The 18,674-nt window shown below is 43.3% G+C and overlaps 1 protein-coding gene and 1 pseudogene across 5 annotated transcripts in view; both read left to right on the top strand.

The window, feature by feature from the left end:
• Positions 1 to 249: 249 nt before the first annotated feature.
• Positions 250 to 1,699, top strand: LOC105805359 (annotated as a pseudogene). The gene has a single exon (XR_001137205.1). The product of XR_001137205.1 is annotated as an E3 ubiquitin-protein ligase RNF130 pseudogene (transcript).
• A 6,157-nt stretch (positions 1,700 to 7,856) lies between these two features.
• GABRR1 (gamma-aminobutyric acid (GABA) A receptor, rho 1) overlaps positions 7,857 to 18,674 on the top strand; it is a 34,957-nt gene continuing 24,139 nt past the window's right edge. For 2 of the 4 annotated variants that reach the window (XM_012638200.1, XM_012638198.1), the window contains exon 1: positions 7,863 to 8,424. In XM_012638200.1, the coding sequence (XP_012493654.1) occupies positions 8,303 to 8,424 (122 nt within the window). In that variant the 5' untranslated portion in view covers positions 7,863 to 8,302. Of the gene's footprint in view, positions 8,425 to 18,674 lie in introns of all 4 variants that reach the window. The other 2 variants (XM_012638201.1, XM_012638199.1) reach the window with 2 other exon arrangements.

Genomic DNA, 18,674 nt, shown 5'->3' with positions numbered 1-18,674 from the left:
CCCGACCCGGGGGTATGGAGAGGGCCCGCCCCCCTAGTCCTCGGGGGACCCTGAGGAGCCGACCGCGTGCGGCCTGAACCGCCGTCCCCGGCGAGAGGCCGATGGGCGCGTCTCCGCGGGCGGGCTGCGAAGCCGCGGCGCCGAGGAGAGCCGTGCTCGTGCCCGCGCAGGCCGTGTGCGCGCGCGCCCCCGCCGCAGCCCCGTCCGCGCCCGCCCCGCCTCTCGGCGCTGGCCCGGGAGACCGGTCCGCGAGCGGCGGCGGCGGCCCGAGGGACGATGAGCGGCGCGGCGCAGGCGGGCCTGGCTCGGCTCGCCGGGCTCACGCTGCTGACCTGCGGCCTGTGGCCGGCGCGGGCGCACAACGCGAGCCAGGAGTACTACACGGCGCTCATCAACGTGACGGTGCAGGAGCCCGGCCGCGGCGCCCCGCTCACGTTCCGCATCGTCCGCGGGCGCTACGGCCTGGACTCGCCCAAGGCCGAGGTGCGCGGCCAGGTGCTGACGCCGCTGCCCCTCCACGGAGTTGCTGATCATCTGGGCTGTGATCCTCAAACACGGTTCTTTGTCCCTCCTAACATCAAACAGTGGATTGCTTTGCTGCAGAGGGGAAACTGCACATTCAAAGAGAAGATATCACGGGCTGCTTTCCACAATGCGGTTGCTGTGGTCATCTACAATAATGAATCCAAAGAGGAGCCAGTCACCATGACTCACCCAGGCACTGGAGATATTATTGCTGTCATGATAACAGACTTGAGAGGTAAGGATATTTTGAGTTATCTGGAGAAAAACATCTCTGTACAAATGACAATAGCAGTTGGAACTCGAATGCCGCCAAAGAACTTCAGCCGCGGCTCTCTGGTCTTCGTGTCAATATCCTTTATTGTTTTGATGATTATTTCTTCAGCGTGGCTCATATTCTGCTTCATTCAGAAAATCAGATACACAAATGCACGCGACAGGAACCAGCGTCGTCTTGGAGATGCAGCCAAGAAAGCCATCAGTAAATTGACAACCAGAACAGTAAAAAAGGGCGATAAGGAAACAGACCCAGACTTTGATCATTGTGCAGTCTGCATAGAGAGCTATAAGCAGAACGATGTTGTCCGGATTCTCCCCTGCAAGCATGTTTTCCACAAATCCTGCGTTGATCCCTGGCTTAGTGAACATTGTACCTGTCCTATGTGCAAACTTAATATATTGAAGGCCCTGGGAATTGTGCCAAATATGCCGTGTACCGACAACGTAGCATTTGATATGGAAAGGCTCATCAGAGCCCAGACAGTTAACCAGAGATCAGCCCTAGGTGACCTCACCAGTGACAGCTCTCTTAGCCTTGAGCCACTTCGAACTTCGGGGATATCGCCTCTTCCTCAGGATGGGGAACTCACTCCTAGAACAGGAGAGATCAACATTGCAGTAACAAAAGAATGGTTTATTATTGCCAGCTTTGGTCTCCTCAGCGCACTCACGCTCTGCTACGTGATCATCAGAGCCACAGCTAGCTTGACTGCTAATGAGGTAGAATGGTTTTGAAGAGAAGAAAACTGCTCTCTGACTTATTGCCTTGAGGGAAAAAAGAACCTGTTTTTGTGCATCATTTACCAATCATGCCACCAAGCATTTATTTTTAGTACATTTTATTTTTTCATAAAATTGCTAATGCCAAAGCTTTGTATTAAAAGAAATAAATAATAAATAAAAGACTGTGGTATTGAGTATTAAAAAATATATATATGGCATATAGCCTACTTCATTTATTTATTTATTTCAAGGAATTGGTTTATGTGTTTGTGGGGGCTGGCAAGTCTAAAATTTGCAGGGCAGGCAAGTAAGATGGAATTCTGATGCTGTAGTTTTGAGGCAGAATTTCTTCTTCCGGAAAACTCAGTTTTGCTCTTAAGGCCTTTCAACCGATTGAATGAGGCCCACCCACATCATCAAGGTAATTTCCTTTACTGAAAGTCAATTGATTGTAGATGTTAACCACATCTACAAAATATCTTCACAGCAAGACCTAGATTAGTGTTTGATTACATAACTGGGTACTATGACCTAGCCAACGTGACACATTGAACTAGCCATAGCAGTTGGAAACCATCACATCAAACACAGTGTTTGGAGCTTAGTGAGATGGGGCAAGGAAGTCAGATAAACTTGGGAAGCTGGGCAGAGGTCTTGAGGCTAAGATAGAGTTTAGCTTTAGTCAGAGTTTATTGGGAAACTACAGGAGTGTATCAATAGGAAGTGGAGGATTCATTCACCTTATTGATAGCCTGTTTTTCATTCTGTTCAGAGAGATAATCAGTGGGATCCAAATTAAAAAATAAATCACTCTGGCTGATCTCTGGAGAATAAAATAGGGAGTGTATTAGTCAGCGTCTAGTCAAGAGGCAGAAACCACACCAGTAACTTGAACAGGGAACATTTGATATGAAGAGTTGTTAACTAGGTACAAGGTGGTTAACTATTAAAAAGGCATAGAAAAGGACCCTAAAGGTACTGAGGTAGCAGGTGCAGAGAGCACCCCTAGGGCTAAGGGAGGAACAAGAAAGGTACTTAGAGGAGGTCCTGTAAGGTCTGCGTTTCATACTTTGGTGAGAAGGTGTGGCTCCTATAGGAACAGCTGCCCACCATGGGGAGAGGGGAAGGAGAAACTTGCTGGGAGCTGCTTGCTGGATCCATGAGGACCTCCGCTGCTTTGAGGAACACCACAGGGACCAGCTGCACACTGTGCCCTTGCTGCCATTTAAAAAAATTAAAACAGGAAGAAGAAAATTCTCTTCTCCCTCTTCTAGCCTTGCAGACTCTGTCCTGCACCCTCTATTGGCAGAACCTGGCATCCTGTTGGCTGGCATGGGAGAAATATGGTTTAAGAGTTAGGCTGGGTGTGGTGGCTCACTCCTGTAATCCTAGCACTCTGGGAGGCTGAGGTGGGCGGATCATTTGAGCTAAGGAGTTCAAGACCAGCCTGAGCAAGAGCGAGACCCCGTCTCTACTAAAAATGGAAAGAAATTAGCTGGACAACTAAAAATATAGAAAAAATTAGCCGGGCATGGTGGCGCATTGCCTGTAGTCCCAGCTACGCAGGAAGCTGAAGCAGAATGATCGCTTGAGCCCAGGAGTTTGAGGTTGCTGTGAGCTAGGCTGACACCATGGCACTCACTCTAGTCCGGGCAAAAGAGTGAGACTCTGTCTCAAAAAAAAAAAAAAAAAAAGAGTTAACTGTATTATTACAACGGAGGACAAAGAAAGGTGGCTTTCTTATTGGCTTGGGAGCCAGTAAGTTGATATATGGCACTGGAGTCAAGGGTAGACTTGGGGGTGAAATGGCCAGGAAGCTATTGCAGTGGTCAAGGGAAGAGTTGATGGGTCCTGGTGGTGGCAGTGCAGTTGGAGAAGTGAATTCATTCAAGTTATCTATTGGAGGTAGGTACTAAAAATATTTTAAGTTTGCCTCCTTTATTATGCTTTAGAAGAGAATATTGAAAATAAGAAAATTCTATGATATGACTAAGGCTATTAACATTCCACAAATAATTCCAAACGTGAAATCTTAGTGGCAGTATTTATTAATTCATTTATTTGTATAGTGAAAGAAATCAAGAGAATCTAAATAAATGGAGAAATATTCCATTTTCGTGGATGGGAAGACTCAATATTATTAAGATGTCAATTCTTCCCAACTTAATCTATAGATTCAATGCAATCCCAATCAAAATCCCCATGAGTTATTTTATGAATATTGACAAACTGATTCTAAAGTTTATATAAAAAGGCAAAAGACACAGAATAGTCACTATAATATTGAAAGAGAAGGAAAAGAACAAAGTTGGAGGACTGACACTACCCAACTTCAAGAATTACTATAAAGCAACAGTAATCAGGACAGTGTAGTATTGGCAAAAGAGTGGACAATAAATCAATGGAACAGAATAGAGATTCTAGAAATAGACCCACACAAATACATTCAACTGATCTTTGACAAAGGAACAAAGGCAATTCGATGGAGAAAAGGTAGTTTTTTTTAACAAATGGTGCTGGAAAAACTGGACTTACATATGCAAAAAAAAAAAAAAGGAATCTAGACACAGACATTTATCATTTATTCATGCAACAAATATTTATTGATTTTACCAAGTATCAAACATCAAGTTTGTGATGATGCTTGGGGTGAAAAAAATATGTGTGGATAAAATTAAAACTTAAAAGGTCATAGTCTAATGATCTATCGATCCTTGGCCCTGCCGTTGTGGCTGGAACAGTTTTTGGAACATTGGGCTGGGTGTGTTTAGACCACAAGGCTTAGACTACTCCAGCTAATGGAGGCTTCTGGTTAATCTAGATTTCCCATCAATCATGAAAACTTCAACATAGTTGGTGAGCAGCCTCCAAATAGCCTATTGTCACCACCATATTAAATAACTTGAGTTAAGTAATTTACAGTGCTTTCAATGTAACACCAACACCAGCTGGTTTTTGGCATTGGTAACTCAGCAGGGAAACAGTGACAGGGAAATGACAAAAATAGCACATTACAGATGGTCATCAAAAGACCTAGAGATCGGGGCCGGTCGCGGTGGCTCACGCCTGTAATCCTAGCACTCTGGGAGGCCGAGGCGAGCGGATTGTTTGAGCTCAGGAGTTCGAGACCAGCCTGAGCAAGAGCGAGACTCCGTCTCTATTAAAAAAAATAGAAAGAAATTATCTGGACAACTAAAAATATATAGAAAAAAAAATCAGCCGGGCACAGTGGCTCTTGCCTGTAGTCCCAGCTACTCGGGAGGCTGAGGCAGGAGGATCGCTTGAGCCCAGGAGTTTGAGGTTGCTGTGAGCTAGGCTGACACCACAGCACTCACTCTAGCCAGGGCAACAGAGTGAGACTCTGTCTCAAAAAAAAAAAGACCTAGAGATCAAGGAATCTGATCTGAATTAAAATAGCAGATGCAGAATGGGGGTGGCTGCTTTGGAAGCACACTGTAAATACCACAGCCTTCCCGACATGACTGATATTAATGGACTAACGTTTTGTCCTCTCTTTGTTTTATTTTGATGTTCTGACTGATCTAGCTCCAGGTATGACGAGGGCTAAGGAGAAAAGAATCCCAGCAAAGTGGGTCTACAGGAATGGGAGCTGGGATTCAAGTCATGGCCACCTGACTTTTGGGATAGGAAGAGCAATTAGAGAGTTCAACAGACTGCTGATTGTACCCCCAAATTTACTCTCTTTTTTTCCCCATAGTGATAGAATTTTAGCAATGCGTAAGGTGACTCATCTAGAGGTTGCATTTTCTGGACTCCTCACAGCTAGGAGTGGCCACGAGGCCAAGTTCTTGCCAATGCAATATGAATAGAAGTGACGAGTGCAGCTCCTGTGTCACTTGCAAATGGCAATTGCTCACCTATCGCTCCTTCTGTTTGCCTCTTCCCCTGGCCCGGGCTGTGGTCACAGTGGTAACCCAGCTTTAACCATGCACACACACATAACGACCACATCCTCAGAAAGGGTGGCAGATGGAAGGAACTTTATCCTGGAGCAGACTTCCCCGTCAGCCTGGATCACTCTCCCGTAAACTGTCCCATGAGAAAGAAACAATATTCTTTCTTATTTCTTGATCTTTGAATGGTTTGATTCCAGCAGCAGCTTAAATTTTAGGCCAGGAAATACAGTGAGTAAATAAGCAGCTGCATCGGGAACTGAAAAATGACTCTTGTGGTCATTGTTTTGTCAAATTCCTTTCCTTTGCTCTTTAATTCATCCCTAATTCCTTTCCTGGCAAGGTCCAGTCCAATGCTGAGAGATCATGTTTGGGCACTGAGCTCAGAGCCAGGAGCAAAATTGATGTGCATGTATTGTCATCCCTGGGTATCCAAAGGGGATTGTTTCCAGGATGCCCTTGGCCACCAAAATCACAGACGCTCAAGTCCCTTATATAAAGTGGAGTAGTATTTGCATATAACCTACATCCCCCTCATACTTTAAACCGTCTCTAGATTACTTGGAATACCTAATACAATGTAACTGCTATATAAATGGTTCTTATATGGTATTGTTTTATTGGATTTGTGTTATTTTTTATTGTGGTATTATTATATTTTTTATTGGTTCTTTTCCTGAACATTTTTGATCTGAGGTTGGCTGAATCCATGGATGCAGAACCCACAGATGTGGAGGCCACTGTAGCCAGAAGCTGTGCTAGAAGGAGCAAGTTGAAAAGAGTTGATGAGCACCTGGGGCCATTGTCTGGGCGTAGGGGGGCGGGGAGGTGGTGTCAGAAGTTCACTCCATCAGTGAGGGAGAGCCTTGTGCATGGTATTGGGCTACTCTGAGGGCCAGAAGCAAGCGGACACTTGAAGGCCATGAGAAAGCAAGCTAGAGTCAACCTCTGCCTCGTACTTCCTACACTTCCTACACTTACTACCCTGGAGACCCTGCACTGGTGTATGGAAGGCCGTGGTGATTGAGGAATAGAAAGGGGAGTGAGAAGAGAGAGGCAACTGGTATACTGAAAAGGAGAGATTGGTCAAAAAATAGTGGTTTTTAAAATTGCACTGGAAATGTTATACTTCAGTAAGTCAGTCTGGATCCTTCAGAAGCTCCGATGTGGGCCCTAACTGGTACTCTCAGGCTGCACTTCCTCTTTGCAACTCCATTCTATATCCTTATCCTACAAAGAGGGCACCGAGGCTGGAGCGGTGGCTCACACCTGTAATCCTAGCACTTTGGGAATCCGAGGTGGGAGGATTGCTTGAGCCCGGAGTTTAAGACCAGGCTGAGCAACATAGCAAGACCCCGCCTCTATGAAAAATAGAAAAATTAACTGGGTGTGGTGGTGTGTGCCTGTAGTTGTTCCAGCTATTTGGGAGGCTAAGGTGGGAGGATTGCTTGAGCCCAGGAGTTTGAGGTTGCAGTGAGCTATGATGACACCACTGCACGCTAGCCTGGGCAACAGAACAAGACCCTGTCTCAAAAAAAAAAAAAAAAAATCCCCCAAAAACAAGAGAGTACAAATACTCTCTGTAGAGCCACATGGCGTTAATGGAAAATAAAGTTTATTTTATTAATTTTTTTATTTTTTAAGACAGAATCTCACTCTGTCGCCCTGGGTAGAGTGTGGTGGCATCAATGTAGCTCACTTCAGCCTCAAAATCCTGGGTTCAAGGGATCCTCCTGCCTCAGCATCCCAAGTAGCTGGGCCTCTTCCTCAGGCTGGTCTCAAACTCCCGAACTCAAGCAATCCTCCCTTCTTGGCCTCCCAGAGTGTTAGGATTACAGGTCTGAGCCACCACAACTGGCCTTGGGTAATTAATTCTCATTCTGTTGGACCTTGGGTTTTGTACAACTGTCTGCTTTTCAACTATAGAATTCCAGGACTCCTGACTCAGTCTGCCAGTGCAGTACAGGAAGTTATGAAAGCGTGGTAGCTCTGCTTTGAATTGTCGGTAGTTGGGAGTACCTAGTGCAGTCTCTTCCACAAGGCTCTGAGACTGTCCTTTGATGAAGATGCAAACTCTGGCCTGTAGATTATGGCAGAGTCTCAGAGCAAGTATCAAAGAAAAAGAAAAGCTATCTGTAGATAGCTAGCACACACTTGATGGCTATAGTTAATTTATTACTGATATTTTTCATATGCGAAAAGTCCAATGAGGTTCATTAAAAAAGTAATGCAATTAACAAGGAAATTTAGTTGTTTCTGTGCAAAACAAAGATAGAAAAGCCTCTTCTTCACTTGCCCTCCCAATCTCAGCTGTACAGACAGCCTGCCCAGGTACGGAGCCCTGAGGTTTCACAGATTCAGCCACAGGAAGAAGTGGGGGCGGGGAGCTGTCCAAATCCAGCCCTCAGCTAGAGCAAATAATAATGGCTGGAAGCTTAAAATAGATCCAGGAGGCGCTCATTAATGTGAACATATGAAACACTTCAGCACTCCAGTCTTCTTCATTTTGGAAATTGCTTTGGTCCATTTTTACTTCCCTCTATTCAATGGACTAGAAAATAGACCTTTACCAACATATTTACCACATTTGACAATGAACTAATTTAGACCGGCCAAAATAATTGTTGCACAGGGACACAAGAATTCAACCTCAGTTCAGAAAATCCCTGACATGTGACGTAGGAGGATTTATAGGTTTAGTGGAAATTGCTTTCTCCTGCTTTTCAGATTACATACTGGGGGTTGATTTTTTTGCGTGAGTAAACATCGTTCTAATAATGAACAGACCAATAATGTCTTAAGAGAGAAAAACATCTTTTTCCTTTTTGCTGTTTCTTGAGAGAACTGTTTGGATTTGGAAACCCATGTTGGCTGTCCAGAATATGAAATTTGCCATCTTTCTTTTGTGGTGGGGATGGGTTTTGGCCACTGAAAGCAGAGTGCACTGGCCAGGAAGAGAAGTACACGAGATGTCTAAGAAAGGCAGGTGAGTAGACATTTAGGGATGGAGGATTTAGGGGAGAGGGTGTTTAAAGCAAGTCTATGGTATTGTTCTAGAGATAGAGCATCATTTCCAGCTTATGGTATTTTGTGTGGATGCCTTTTCCCCTTTTCCCTTTGTTCTCCTGCTTCTCCCCTTTGAGGAAGTTAGAATTATATTTTCTTATAAAATGATGCTGATTAGATGATATTATTATTGCATATTCTTAAATTCCTTATGAATTGTCCTGGGTGAAAGGTAGATTCTGGAAAAAGGAATATATGCACATTTTTTTAAAAAATCAAGGGCAATTGTTTGATGTCTGTATCCTAAGGTTAGAAAAAAAATCTGCGAATTCCCAAATAACCAATGGGATCTCTAATTTGTGAGAATGATTTTGTTGGTTCTAATTATTCCTGTTAGATTTGTGGATCACTTTTAAATCTTTTAGAAGGAAACAAAGCAGCTTTCTTCAAGCTGTATGGCTAGAAGTTTCATTAGATTGTCCCCTACCTGTAAACTGGGTGGGGACAGGGATGGAGCTGCCTGCAGCTGAGCTGCTTGGCCGTGGCCAACACAGTACGTACTGCCCTGTCGGTACCAGCCCTCGCAGAGGGAGCCTGGACAGGGAGCCAGACTCGCCACCAGCCCCTGGGCACTCGGCCTCACGGGGCAGCTCTGATGGCAGCACTGGCAGTGAATGTGTGTACGGGATGTACATGTGTGTACGAGATGCACCCCTGCTTGCCGGCATCAGTCACTACAAGAGGACACTTGGGGACAACCTAATCCAGCACTTTCTCTTTCCTGATGAGGACGTGAAGGCAGTAAGGGCATTCTTGACTCTTGGTCCTTTATCAGCCTTAGCTCTCAATCGAACTTCAGCTTTCTTTATCTCTGGATGTAAATATGAATAGAGTCGGAAAGATCAGTTAATACGACAGGAAACCTAGCTTCTTGGAGTCTGGGACTAGGACAAGGGCTCTGTGTCTAGCTCCTCAGCACCCTCCCCGCTGGGCCTTGAGAGAGCCCTCCACACAAGGGCTGGCAAACAGCCAGCTGTAGCTCACAGCATTCGTTTCAAGCTGTTTTAACAATATCACAAAACCAGGAGCTGAAATATACAGCGGTCACAGTGAGCCCTGGGGTACCAAGGGAGACTACTGTGCCCTGCTCCCATCAGAGTCAGAACTTGCTTGGGCAAACTGGAAATTGTGAAGTGGTGCAGCCATAGAGATTATTTAAACCAAATGAGCTCATAGGGATTAAAAGCACAACGGCAACGAACCCTATTGATTGTCATCCAAAAACTTCTCTGCCTGTCTCCCAAGCCAGAGTTAGAGTGGCAATCTAATAGCAAATACCAATGATTAACAAGTCCCAGAGAGTGAAAAAGACTTTCTTTAAAAGAATTGCTTTTTTCAAACTTAAATTTCTTTTAATTTTTGAATTATTTTTCTTTTGTTGTAAATTGACAATTTATAATATATACTAATGGGATACAAAGTGATATTAGGATATATGTATACAATGTGGAATGATTAAGTCAAGCTAATTAATGTATCCGTCACCTCCAATACTTACTGTTTTTTGTGGTGAGAACATTTGAAATTTTCTCTTAGCAATTTTGAAATATGTAATACAGTATTATTAACTATAATCACCATACTGTGCAATATATCTCAAAAAACTTATTCCTCCTAACTGAAACTTCGTATCTTTTGACCAATATCTCCTCCCTGCCCCACCAGCCACTGGTAACCATCATTCTATTGTCTGTTTCTATGAGTTTAATTGTTTTAGAGTTCACATATCATTGAGATCACACAGTGTTTGTTTTTTGGCACCTGGCTTATTTCGCTGAGCTTAATGTCCTCCACGTTCATCCATATTGTTGCAAATGACAGAATTTTCTTCTTTTTAAGGGCTGAATAGTATTCCACTTGTATGGTTGTCATTATACATGTGTGTATACCACATTCTCTTTATCCATTCATCTGCTGATGGACACTTAGGCTGATTCCATAACTTTGCTATTACGAATAATGCTGCAATGGAAATCGGAGTACAGATATCTCTTCAACAAACTGATTTCAAATCCTTTGGATATATACCCAGTTGTGGGATTGCTGGATCATATGGTAATTCTATTTTTAGTTTTTTGAGAAACCTCCATGAAATTTTCCATAATAGCTGTACTAATTTATGTTCCCACCAATAGTGTACAAAGGTTCCCTTTTCTCCACACCCTTGCCAACACTTATCATTCATCTTTTTGATAATAGCCATTCTGACAGGTGTGAGGTGATATCTCGTGGTGGTTCTAATTTACATTTCCTTAATGATCAGTGATGTTGAACTTTGTTTTCCATATATCTGTTGGCCATTCGTATGTCTTCTTTTGAAAAATGTCTATTTGGGTCCTTTGTCCATTTTTTAATTGATTTGTTTATATTCTTGCTATTGAATTGTTTGAGTTCAATAGGAAATTCCTTTTTCAATAGGAAAAAGGAATATATGCACATTTTTTAAAAATTTTGGATATTAACCTTTTGTTAGATGTATGCCTTGCAAATATTTTTTCCCAATCTGTGGGTTGTCTCTTCACTCTGTTAAGTGTTTCCTTTGTTGTGCAGAAGCTTTTTAGATTGATGTAATCTCATTTGTCTATTTTTGCTTTTGTTGCCTGGGCTTTTGGGGTCAAGTCCAAAAAATTACTGCCCAGATCAATGTCATGTAGTTTTCCCCTATGTTTTCTTCTAGCAGTTTTACAGTTTCAGGTCTTACGTTTAAGTCTTTAATTCATTTTCAGTTGATTCTTATATATGGTGTGAGTTAAAGGGCATGTGGATATTCAGTTTTCCCTACACCATTTATTGAAGAGACTATTCTTTTCCCATTGTGTGTTTTTGGCACCTTTGTTGAAAATCAATTGACTGTAAATGTGTGGGTTCATTTTGGGGCTCTCTATTCTTTCCTATTGATTGGTGTATCATTTTTATGCCAGTATCATGCGTTTTAATTACTATAGCTTTGTAACATAGCTTGAAATCAGGTAGTGTGATGCTTCTAGCTTTGTTCTTTTTGCTCAAGATTGTTTTGACTATTCAGTGTCCTTTGTGGTTCCATACAAATTTTAGGATTGTTTTTTCCATTTCTGTAAATAATAACATTGGAATTTTGACAGGGATTGCATTGAATCTATAGATCAATTTGGGCAGTATGGACATTTGGCAATATTAATTCTTGCAATCCATGAACACGGGATATCTTTCCATTTATTTATGTCTTCTTCAATTTCTTTCATTAGTGTTCTATGGTTTTCAGTGTACAGATTTTTCACCTCCTTGGTTAAATTTACTCTTTACTCTTTTATTTATTCTTTTTTTGAGGTAGCTATTTTAAATGGGATTTTCTTGATTTTGTTTTTAGATAGTTTCTTATTAATGTATAGAAAACACTACTCATTTTTGTGTGTTGATTTGTATCCTGCAACTTTACTGCATTAGTTTATTAGTTCTAATAGTTTTTTGATGGAGTCATTAGTGTTTCCTATATATAAGATCGTGTCATCAGCAAACAGTGATATTTTTACTTTTCTTTCCTATTTGTATGCCTTTTATTTCTTTCTCTTGCCTGATTGCTCTGGCCAGGACTTCCAGTACTATGGTTGAATAGAAGTGGCAGGAGTGGGCATCCTTGTCTTGTTCCTGATCTTAAAGAGTGAAGTAGATTTTCTTTTTAAAAATTACTTTTAGACCAGACATAGTGGTTCATGCCTATAATCCCAGCATTTTGGGAGGTCAAAGCAGGGGGATTGCTAGAGCCCAGGAGTTTGAGACCAGCTTAGGCAACATAGTAAGACCCCATCTCTACAAAAAATAATTTAAAAAAATTAGCTCGTTGTGGTGGTGCATGCCTGTAGTCCCAGCTACTTGGAAGACTGAAGTGGGAGGATCCCTTGAGCCCAGGATGTCGAGGCTGCAGAGGGCTGTGATCACGCCACTGCACTTCAGCCTTGGAGATAGAGTGAGACCTTATCTCTGGGGGAAAAAAATTACTTTTAAAACCTTCATTTTTTATTATGAAAGATACATATTACTATTATATAAATTTACAAAAAAATGGGAAAAAATTTTTTAACTGAATTTACTTCACTGGGAAAAATTTAAAAACATGAAATCACCCACAATCCCCAAATCCAGAAGTAGTCTTGTTAACATTTTGTGTATTTTCTTCTGGTCTTTTTTTTCTAAGCATATATCAAATATTAACTAGTTTGGGATTATTTTATGCATATAGTTTTATAACCTTATTGTATTTATTATGATATTGTCTGCATGTTTACTTATTTTTAAAGTCTATATAATTATCATTTGGTTGGCTACATCATAATGCATAATATGCATAATAATGCACAATGTACCACCATGTAAGTATTTTCTTCTATTTGTGGACATTTAATTGTTTCCTCTTTATTATTACTAACATAAATATTCTGTATGTATATCTTTGTACATAAGAAGTTGTCTACATACATGATTATTTAATTAGGATAGAGTCCTAGAAGTGTGCTGGATCAAATGGCACAAGAACATTCAAAGCTCCAGATATATTTGGCCAAAATTCTTTCTAGAACAGAAGGTGGCCCCAACTTATACTCCACTAGCCAGGTTAAACTTTATTTTTATGTAGCCTAAACTTTTAAAGGGCTTGCTTAATTTCATCCAGACACCAAGCCCACAAGCTGCTGGTAATTTGAATCCAGGCTTCTTTCCTTGGTTCCTGCTAATCAAATAACTCAAGCAAACACAGGCACAAAAGGGGTGAGGTGGGTGAAGTACCTAAGATGCAAAATGTAAGGAGGTGTTTGCACAACCCAGAGAATGAGTGACTCTTTCAATTTTGTTCCCTACGTACCTCACTTGTCTCACCCTAGTCTCCTTCCTAGAAAATAATTCATGTGATTTCCCAACATCTCCGTGGGTGGCTCATCATGGTGGAACCCACCTTCACAAATCATGCGGAGTAAAGATCAGAATGCCAGAGCTTTGGCAATGTTTCTAGAATGAATCAAAACTTACCGTCTCTCCTCTTCTCCCTAGAAGAATGGAAACAACCTGTCTACGCTACAATCCCCCGGACAAATGCCAGCTCAGGCTCTGGGAGGGTAACCTGATCCTACTAGAAGCCAGAAGTATCATTATCATATGTTCTTTGTCATGCTATAGAATCCACATTTATTCTGAAGGTGAGGAGGATTTGAATGGTTTCAGTGGATTTCCATTTCAGAGAGATTACGCTTGCTTGCTCAGCAGTATGGTGGATGGGTGGGGAGGTTGCTTTAGGCAGAGACAAGAAAGTGATTGGAGCCTGTGCCTGAGACCAGCTGAGAGCTGGTGACAGGCTCAGTTGGGATGACAGTGGAATGGACAGCTAAGAGGGTAGATATGAGAGCTTTTAAGCAGCTGTAATTTGCAAAATTTGATTCGCTTCAGGGTGAGAGGGTAGTTTAGGGTGAATGTCCAACACGTATTTGGATTGTATGACTGGGTAGGTGCTGGTGCCAGGGAAGGGGAGCAGGTGGAGGAGGAGGTTTGGGGGTAAAGATGATGAGTTTGGTATGAACATATGAACCTGGATGTGCTTGCAAGATAGCTAGAGACAGCTGTCCCGTCCACAGGAAGGGATGTAGGTCTCCGTCTCAGGAAGGAAATTGGGCCTGGAGCTGCAGATTTAAAGGAAGTCCTTGTAGGTGGTGGCAGATGAGGTGACTGGAGAGAGCATGGAGCATGAAGTAAGAACAGGATCAAGGGAAGACCTTGGGGAGAACAACATTTAAGGAGAAGACAGAGGAAAGGGACTCAGTGAAGGAAACTGGAAATGAGGGACCAGAGAAATAGGCGTAGGACTGGAATAGAGTGGTGTGGAGGATGCTATGAGGGCCATTTATTTGACAGTTACCAAATGCGTATTACAGGGCAGGTGCCACATTGGTCAGTGGGTTCTTTCACAATGACCAAATCAGATACAGACCGAGCCTTCAGAGGCTTTCAGACGAGGGAGGCATTCCAGTGAGGGGTCAAGGGTTTCAAGAAGGAGGGAGAGGACAGTAGGGTCAGATCACTCCAAGGTCAAAATCAGTTAGGTAGAGGACTGAGACATTGAGCCCTGGATATATTAATAGCAGCTAAGCACCATTAATGACCTTAACAAGAAGAAATGGGTGTTAGTGGGTTGACAAGAGGAGAGGAGAAAATGGAGCGAACACAGACAATTCTCACCAGAAACTTGGCTGTGAACTGAAAGACTGAGACTGGGTGAAGGTGAGGGGGAAAAGGTGAGAGTTCTTGGGCTAGGAGAGACCTCACAGGGTTCCAGTGATGAAGGTCAGAGCCAGAGGGAGACACCGATGATGCTTGGGATGCTGCCAAATCCCTGTCACGTGTGACAACATGAAAACTGGTGGATCGTGGACTGGGTCTCTCTCATCTCCCTAAACCCCTTGAAATTGGGTTTTCTCTTAAGTTAGTAGTGTTCTCTCTTCATCCTGTCCCTTTGTTCTCCAAGATGTTTGCTGAGCTGTTGACTCACCTCATTGTGGTTCTTAGCCCTCTTCTCTCTGCCTAATTATGACCTGCCCTTTGTCCCGTGGTTTCCTGAGGCTCTGCCCATGCTGCTCCTGTGCTCACAACACCCCCTTTCTTCCTTCTCCAGTTCATTTTCTTTCTTCCTCCAATATTTAGCAGAGGTGTTGCCTTGTCTGGGAAGCCTTCCTTGGCCCTCCCCAGTCGCTGCCTTTCAAGTCTCAATCAGGCGACTTAGTTCTGAGCTTCCACAGTCTTTGATCACTCCCTTCTCGGAGGATTAATCACTCACCAGTGTCATTTTATCTCATCTGTCTCTGTTTCTAGACCATGAACCTGGTGAGGGCTCACCCTGCACCATTTACCTGTGTCTCCCAAGGCTCAAGTACAATGTCTGATATGTGGAAATGTTCTAGAAATGTTGGATGTGGGCCAGGAGCGGTGGCTGAAATGCATTGCAGGTGTCTCCTAGAAAAACATACTCTGTTTTTGTTTGTTTTGTTTTTGTTTTTTACAGCTGATACATTTAATTAGCTATGGGACTTTCACTCAAAGGCACCTAATGAGGGTCTAGAATGTTCAAAAGCACATAAGTACATAGTGAATAAGATTTAATCACTAAATAAAGGTTGCTCATAAAGGGGATGGTGTTGGCATTAGAGACAAGTAGATACCTGCAAATTACAAAGGAGTACATCCTATAATAAGTGGGAAAAATACAATCTGAGAATTCCGATAAAGAGCATGAGTGGAAAAAATTCAGAGCTTTCAATTTAAAAAAAAAAGTAACTTAATGTCTTCACGTAAAGGCTTAGGGAACATATATTCAGACATATGTACAAGAAACAAAGGGATGATCTAGGCTGAGATTTTGCCTGCAAGGCAGGCAGACAAGCATGCTCTTGATGTGCCCTTTTTTCTCTCTGGAAGGGCAATAGCAGGGGGTCTGTGTCTTAGGGACCCACCAAGTTGGAGGGAACACAAGTAAGTGATGGTGGCAGGAAGACGGTTTGATCAAACAGCCCCAAGATAGGACAGAAGCTGATAGGGCAAAGGTGGGCTGGTCCCACCCACCCAGACAGCCCCTGCTGTCCTTCGGCTCCAGGCACCAATTAGGATCTCCCTTAGATGTGCAGACCTCAGACATCAAGGAGTGTTCACACGCTATATTGGTCAGGGATCTCCAGAGACACAGAATCAACATATATATATATATATCCTATATATATATACACACACACACACATACACACATATATCCATATATACACACACATACGTATATACATATACACATCCATGCACATAGATCCCCTCTCTCTTGAGAGAGAGAGAGAGAGTGAGAGACTTAATTTAAAGAACTGGCTCACACGTTTATGGGCATGCCAAGTCTGAAATCGGCAGCGCAGACAGGCTGGAAATTCTGACAGGAGTGGCCGTGGCAGTCTCAAGGACGAAGGTCAGTCTGGAAGCAGAATCTCCTTCTTCGGGAAACACCAGTGTTTTCTCTTATGGCCTCCAGCTGATCAGATGAGCGCTCCCCACATTAAGGAGGGTAATCTGCTTTACTTAAAGTCTACTGAGGGAAATGTTAATCACATCTTAAATAATCCCTTCACAGCAACATCTAGACTGGTGTTTCACCCAAAACTGAGTACCACGGTCTAGCCAAGTTGACACACAAAATTAACCATCACACATTCCATGAACATGATATGAAAAGCAAATTATTAGTTACCAAAAATCCACGTAGTAAGGAATCAAAGGAGATGAACTATTTACAGCCAAGGAAAAATACAGAATACTCATTATGTGGAAAAATGCATAGCCTCTATAACAATTCAAGAAATGCAATATAAATAACATTATGGGAGCATCCTTATTAAATAAATAAAAATTACACCCCCCCAGGGGTCCTGATGGGTCTGTGTGAAAACTGACACCGCATCAGCAGGACTAGAGCTGCCAAGCGCCTCTCACCTCTCAGGGATGCCGCCACCTGTGAAATAGACTCAAGAGTCTTCACAGCTGCCTCTCGGCCTAGTCGCTTATTTCACAGCTGAGCAAACAGACCTGGAGCGATGAAGCTTGCTGAGTCTCCCACCAGTGAGAAAAATCGGGGTTCGGGGCAGCGTGCTGACTACCTGCCTGCCTGCCGCCCTCCTGCTCTACCACGTCAGTGCCTCGAAGAACTGTGCAAAGGAGCTTTACTTTTAAAAATTAGAATTCTCAATATTGGCTGAACATTGCAATCAGCGAAGGAGATTTGAAAACTATTAATGGCTGGGTCCCGCCCTCAGAGGTCCTGATTTAATTGGTGTGGGAAGAAAGAAAACGAGCTGGAGAAGGAAGAAAGGGGGTGTTGTGAGCACAGGAGCAGCGTGGGCAGAGCCTCAGGAAACCACAGGCCTGGGATTTTTAAGCTCCTCAAGTGGTCCCAATGTGGGATCAAAGCTGAGCATTAGATGATCTCATGCTATCACGTTCGCTATCCTGAGCAGCAACTCATTCTTTTCACTCTTTCCAATGTGAAGACCATTCTCTGATGGAGAATATCAAAGTAAAATTGGATTCTGTTATCAGAATCTCAGCCTTATTGTAACTGTCAACATTGCTTCATCTTCTCCATGCAGTACATTTCCTTCTGCCAGCTCTCCGGGCTCAGAATGCAACCAGAAAGAATTCTGCGTCTCTTGGGTCTTGCCTCATTTAGACCTAGGCCTCCTTGCTGTGCTTTTTATGGGTCCAATTAACTCTTTGGAATACACCGTTGGGTTTGGGCTTCTCCTTCCCTATTTTGCATGTGTCTTTGTAAAATCAGCTGGGCACACTGCTAAGGACTTACAGAGATGTGTAAGATAGAGTCCTTCCTCCACTGGGCTGACGGTGCAGTAACTGGGATAGTCAGAAAGCCCATGCCACACAGGGAGACACGTGTTCTGATGAAAGAATGTAAAGGAGAGAAACATTGGATTCAGTGGGAAGGAAAGAAGCCTAGAAACACTTCTGGGAGGAGGTAGTATTTGATCTGGAAGTGCATGGAGTCGTCTGGGTAAGAAGGGGTGTGAAGAATAGTGGAGAGGACATTCTAGACAGTTGGGACATCAGGAGCAAAGCACAGAGATGTAACTGACACCTGCAAGAAGTCGGGGACAGAGTGGGAGCTGAGGCTGGGAAGGCCTTATTATGGGCTTCATGTGGCTTTTGCTATGAGGGTGAAGGGTTTTGAGAGGGGAAGTGACATGATTGTGATTTTACTTTCATGGTGTTGGTGTGGTGGTTGGATTAGAGATGGGCAGGAGCAGAGGCGGGAAAGCCTGCTGCCTTCCCTGTGGTAAGTAATGACACGTAAGGCAGTGGGAGTGGGATGGAGAGGAAAGGATGGGGAGAGGGGTTTTGAGGCAGAGGCTCAGCCAGGACTGGCTGGCTGACTGGCGTGGGTGGGGCCCCATCTGGCCTTTTCTGGGTCTTTATGCATATCAGAAAAAGGCGCCCCTATGAGCAGATACACCTCTGAACCATGGACTTAGAGCTGGACATGCCCAGCTGTTCTCAGTGGCCCTGGACGAGGGTGTAAAGGACACCTGGGTGTCCTGCGTGTCTTGGACTACACACAAGGACTTCTTCCCTTGGCTGTTACAGGTGCCAGAAAGGCAAGATCATTTTCTT

The sequence above is a fragment of the Propithecus coquereli genome, unplaced genomic scaffold (genome assembly GCF_000956105.1).
Source record: "Propithecus coquereli isolate 6110/MARCELLA unplaced genomic scaffold, Pcoq_1.0 Scaffold127, whole genome shotgun sequence".
Taxonomy (NCBI): Eukaryota; Metazoa; Chordata; class Mammalia; order Primates; family Indriidae; genus Propithecus; species Propithecus coquereli.
Note: the sequence above shows the minus strand (reverse complement) of the source record. Positions and strands in the feature narration are given on the sequence as shown.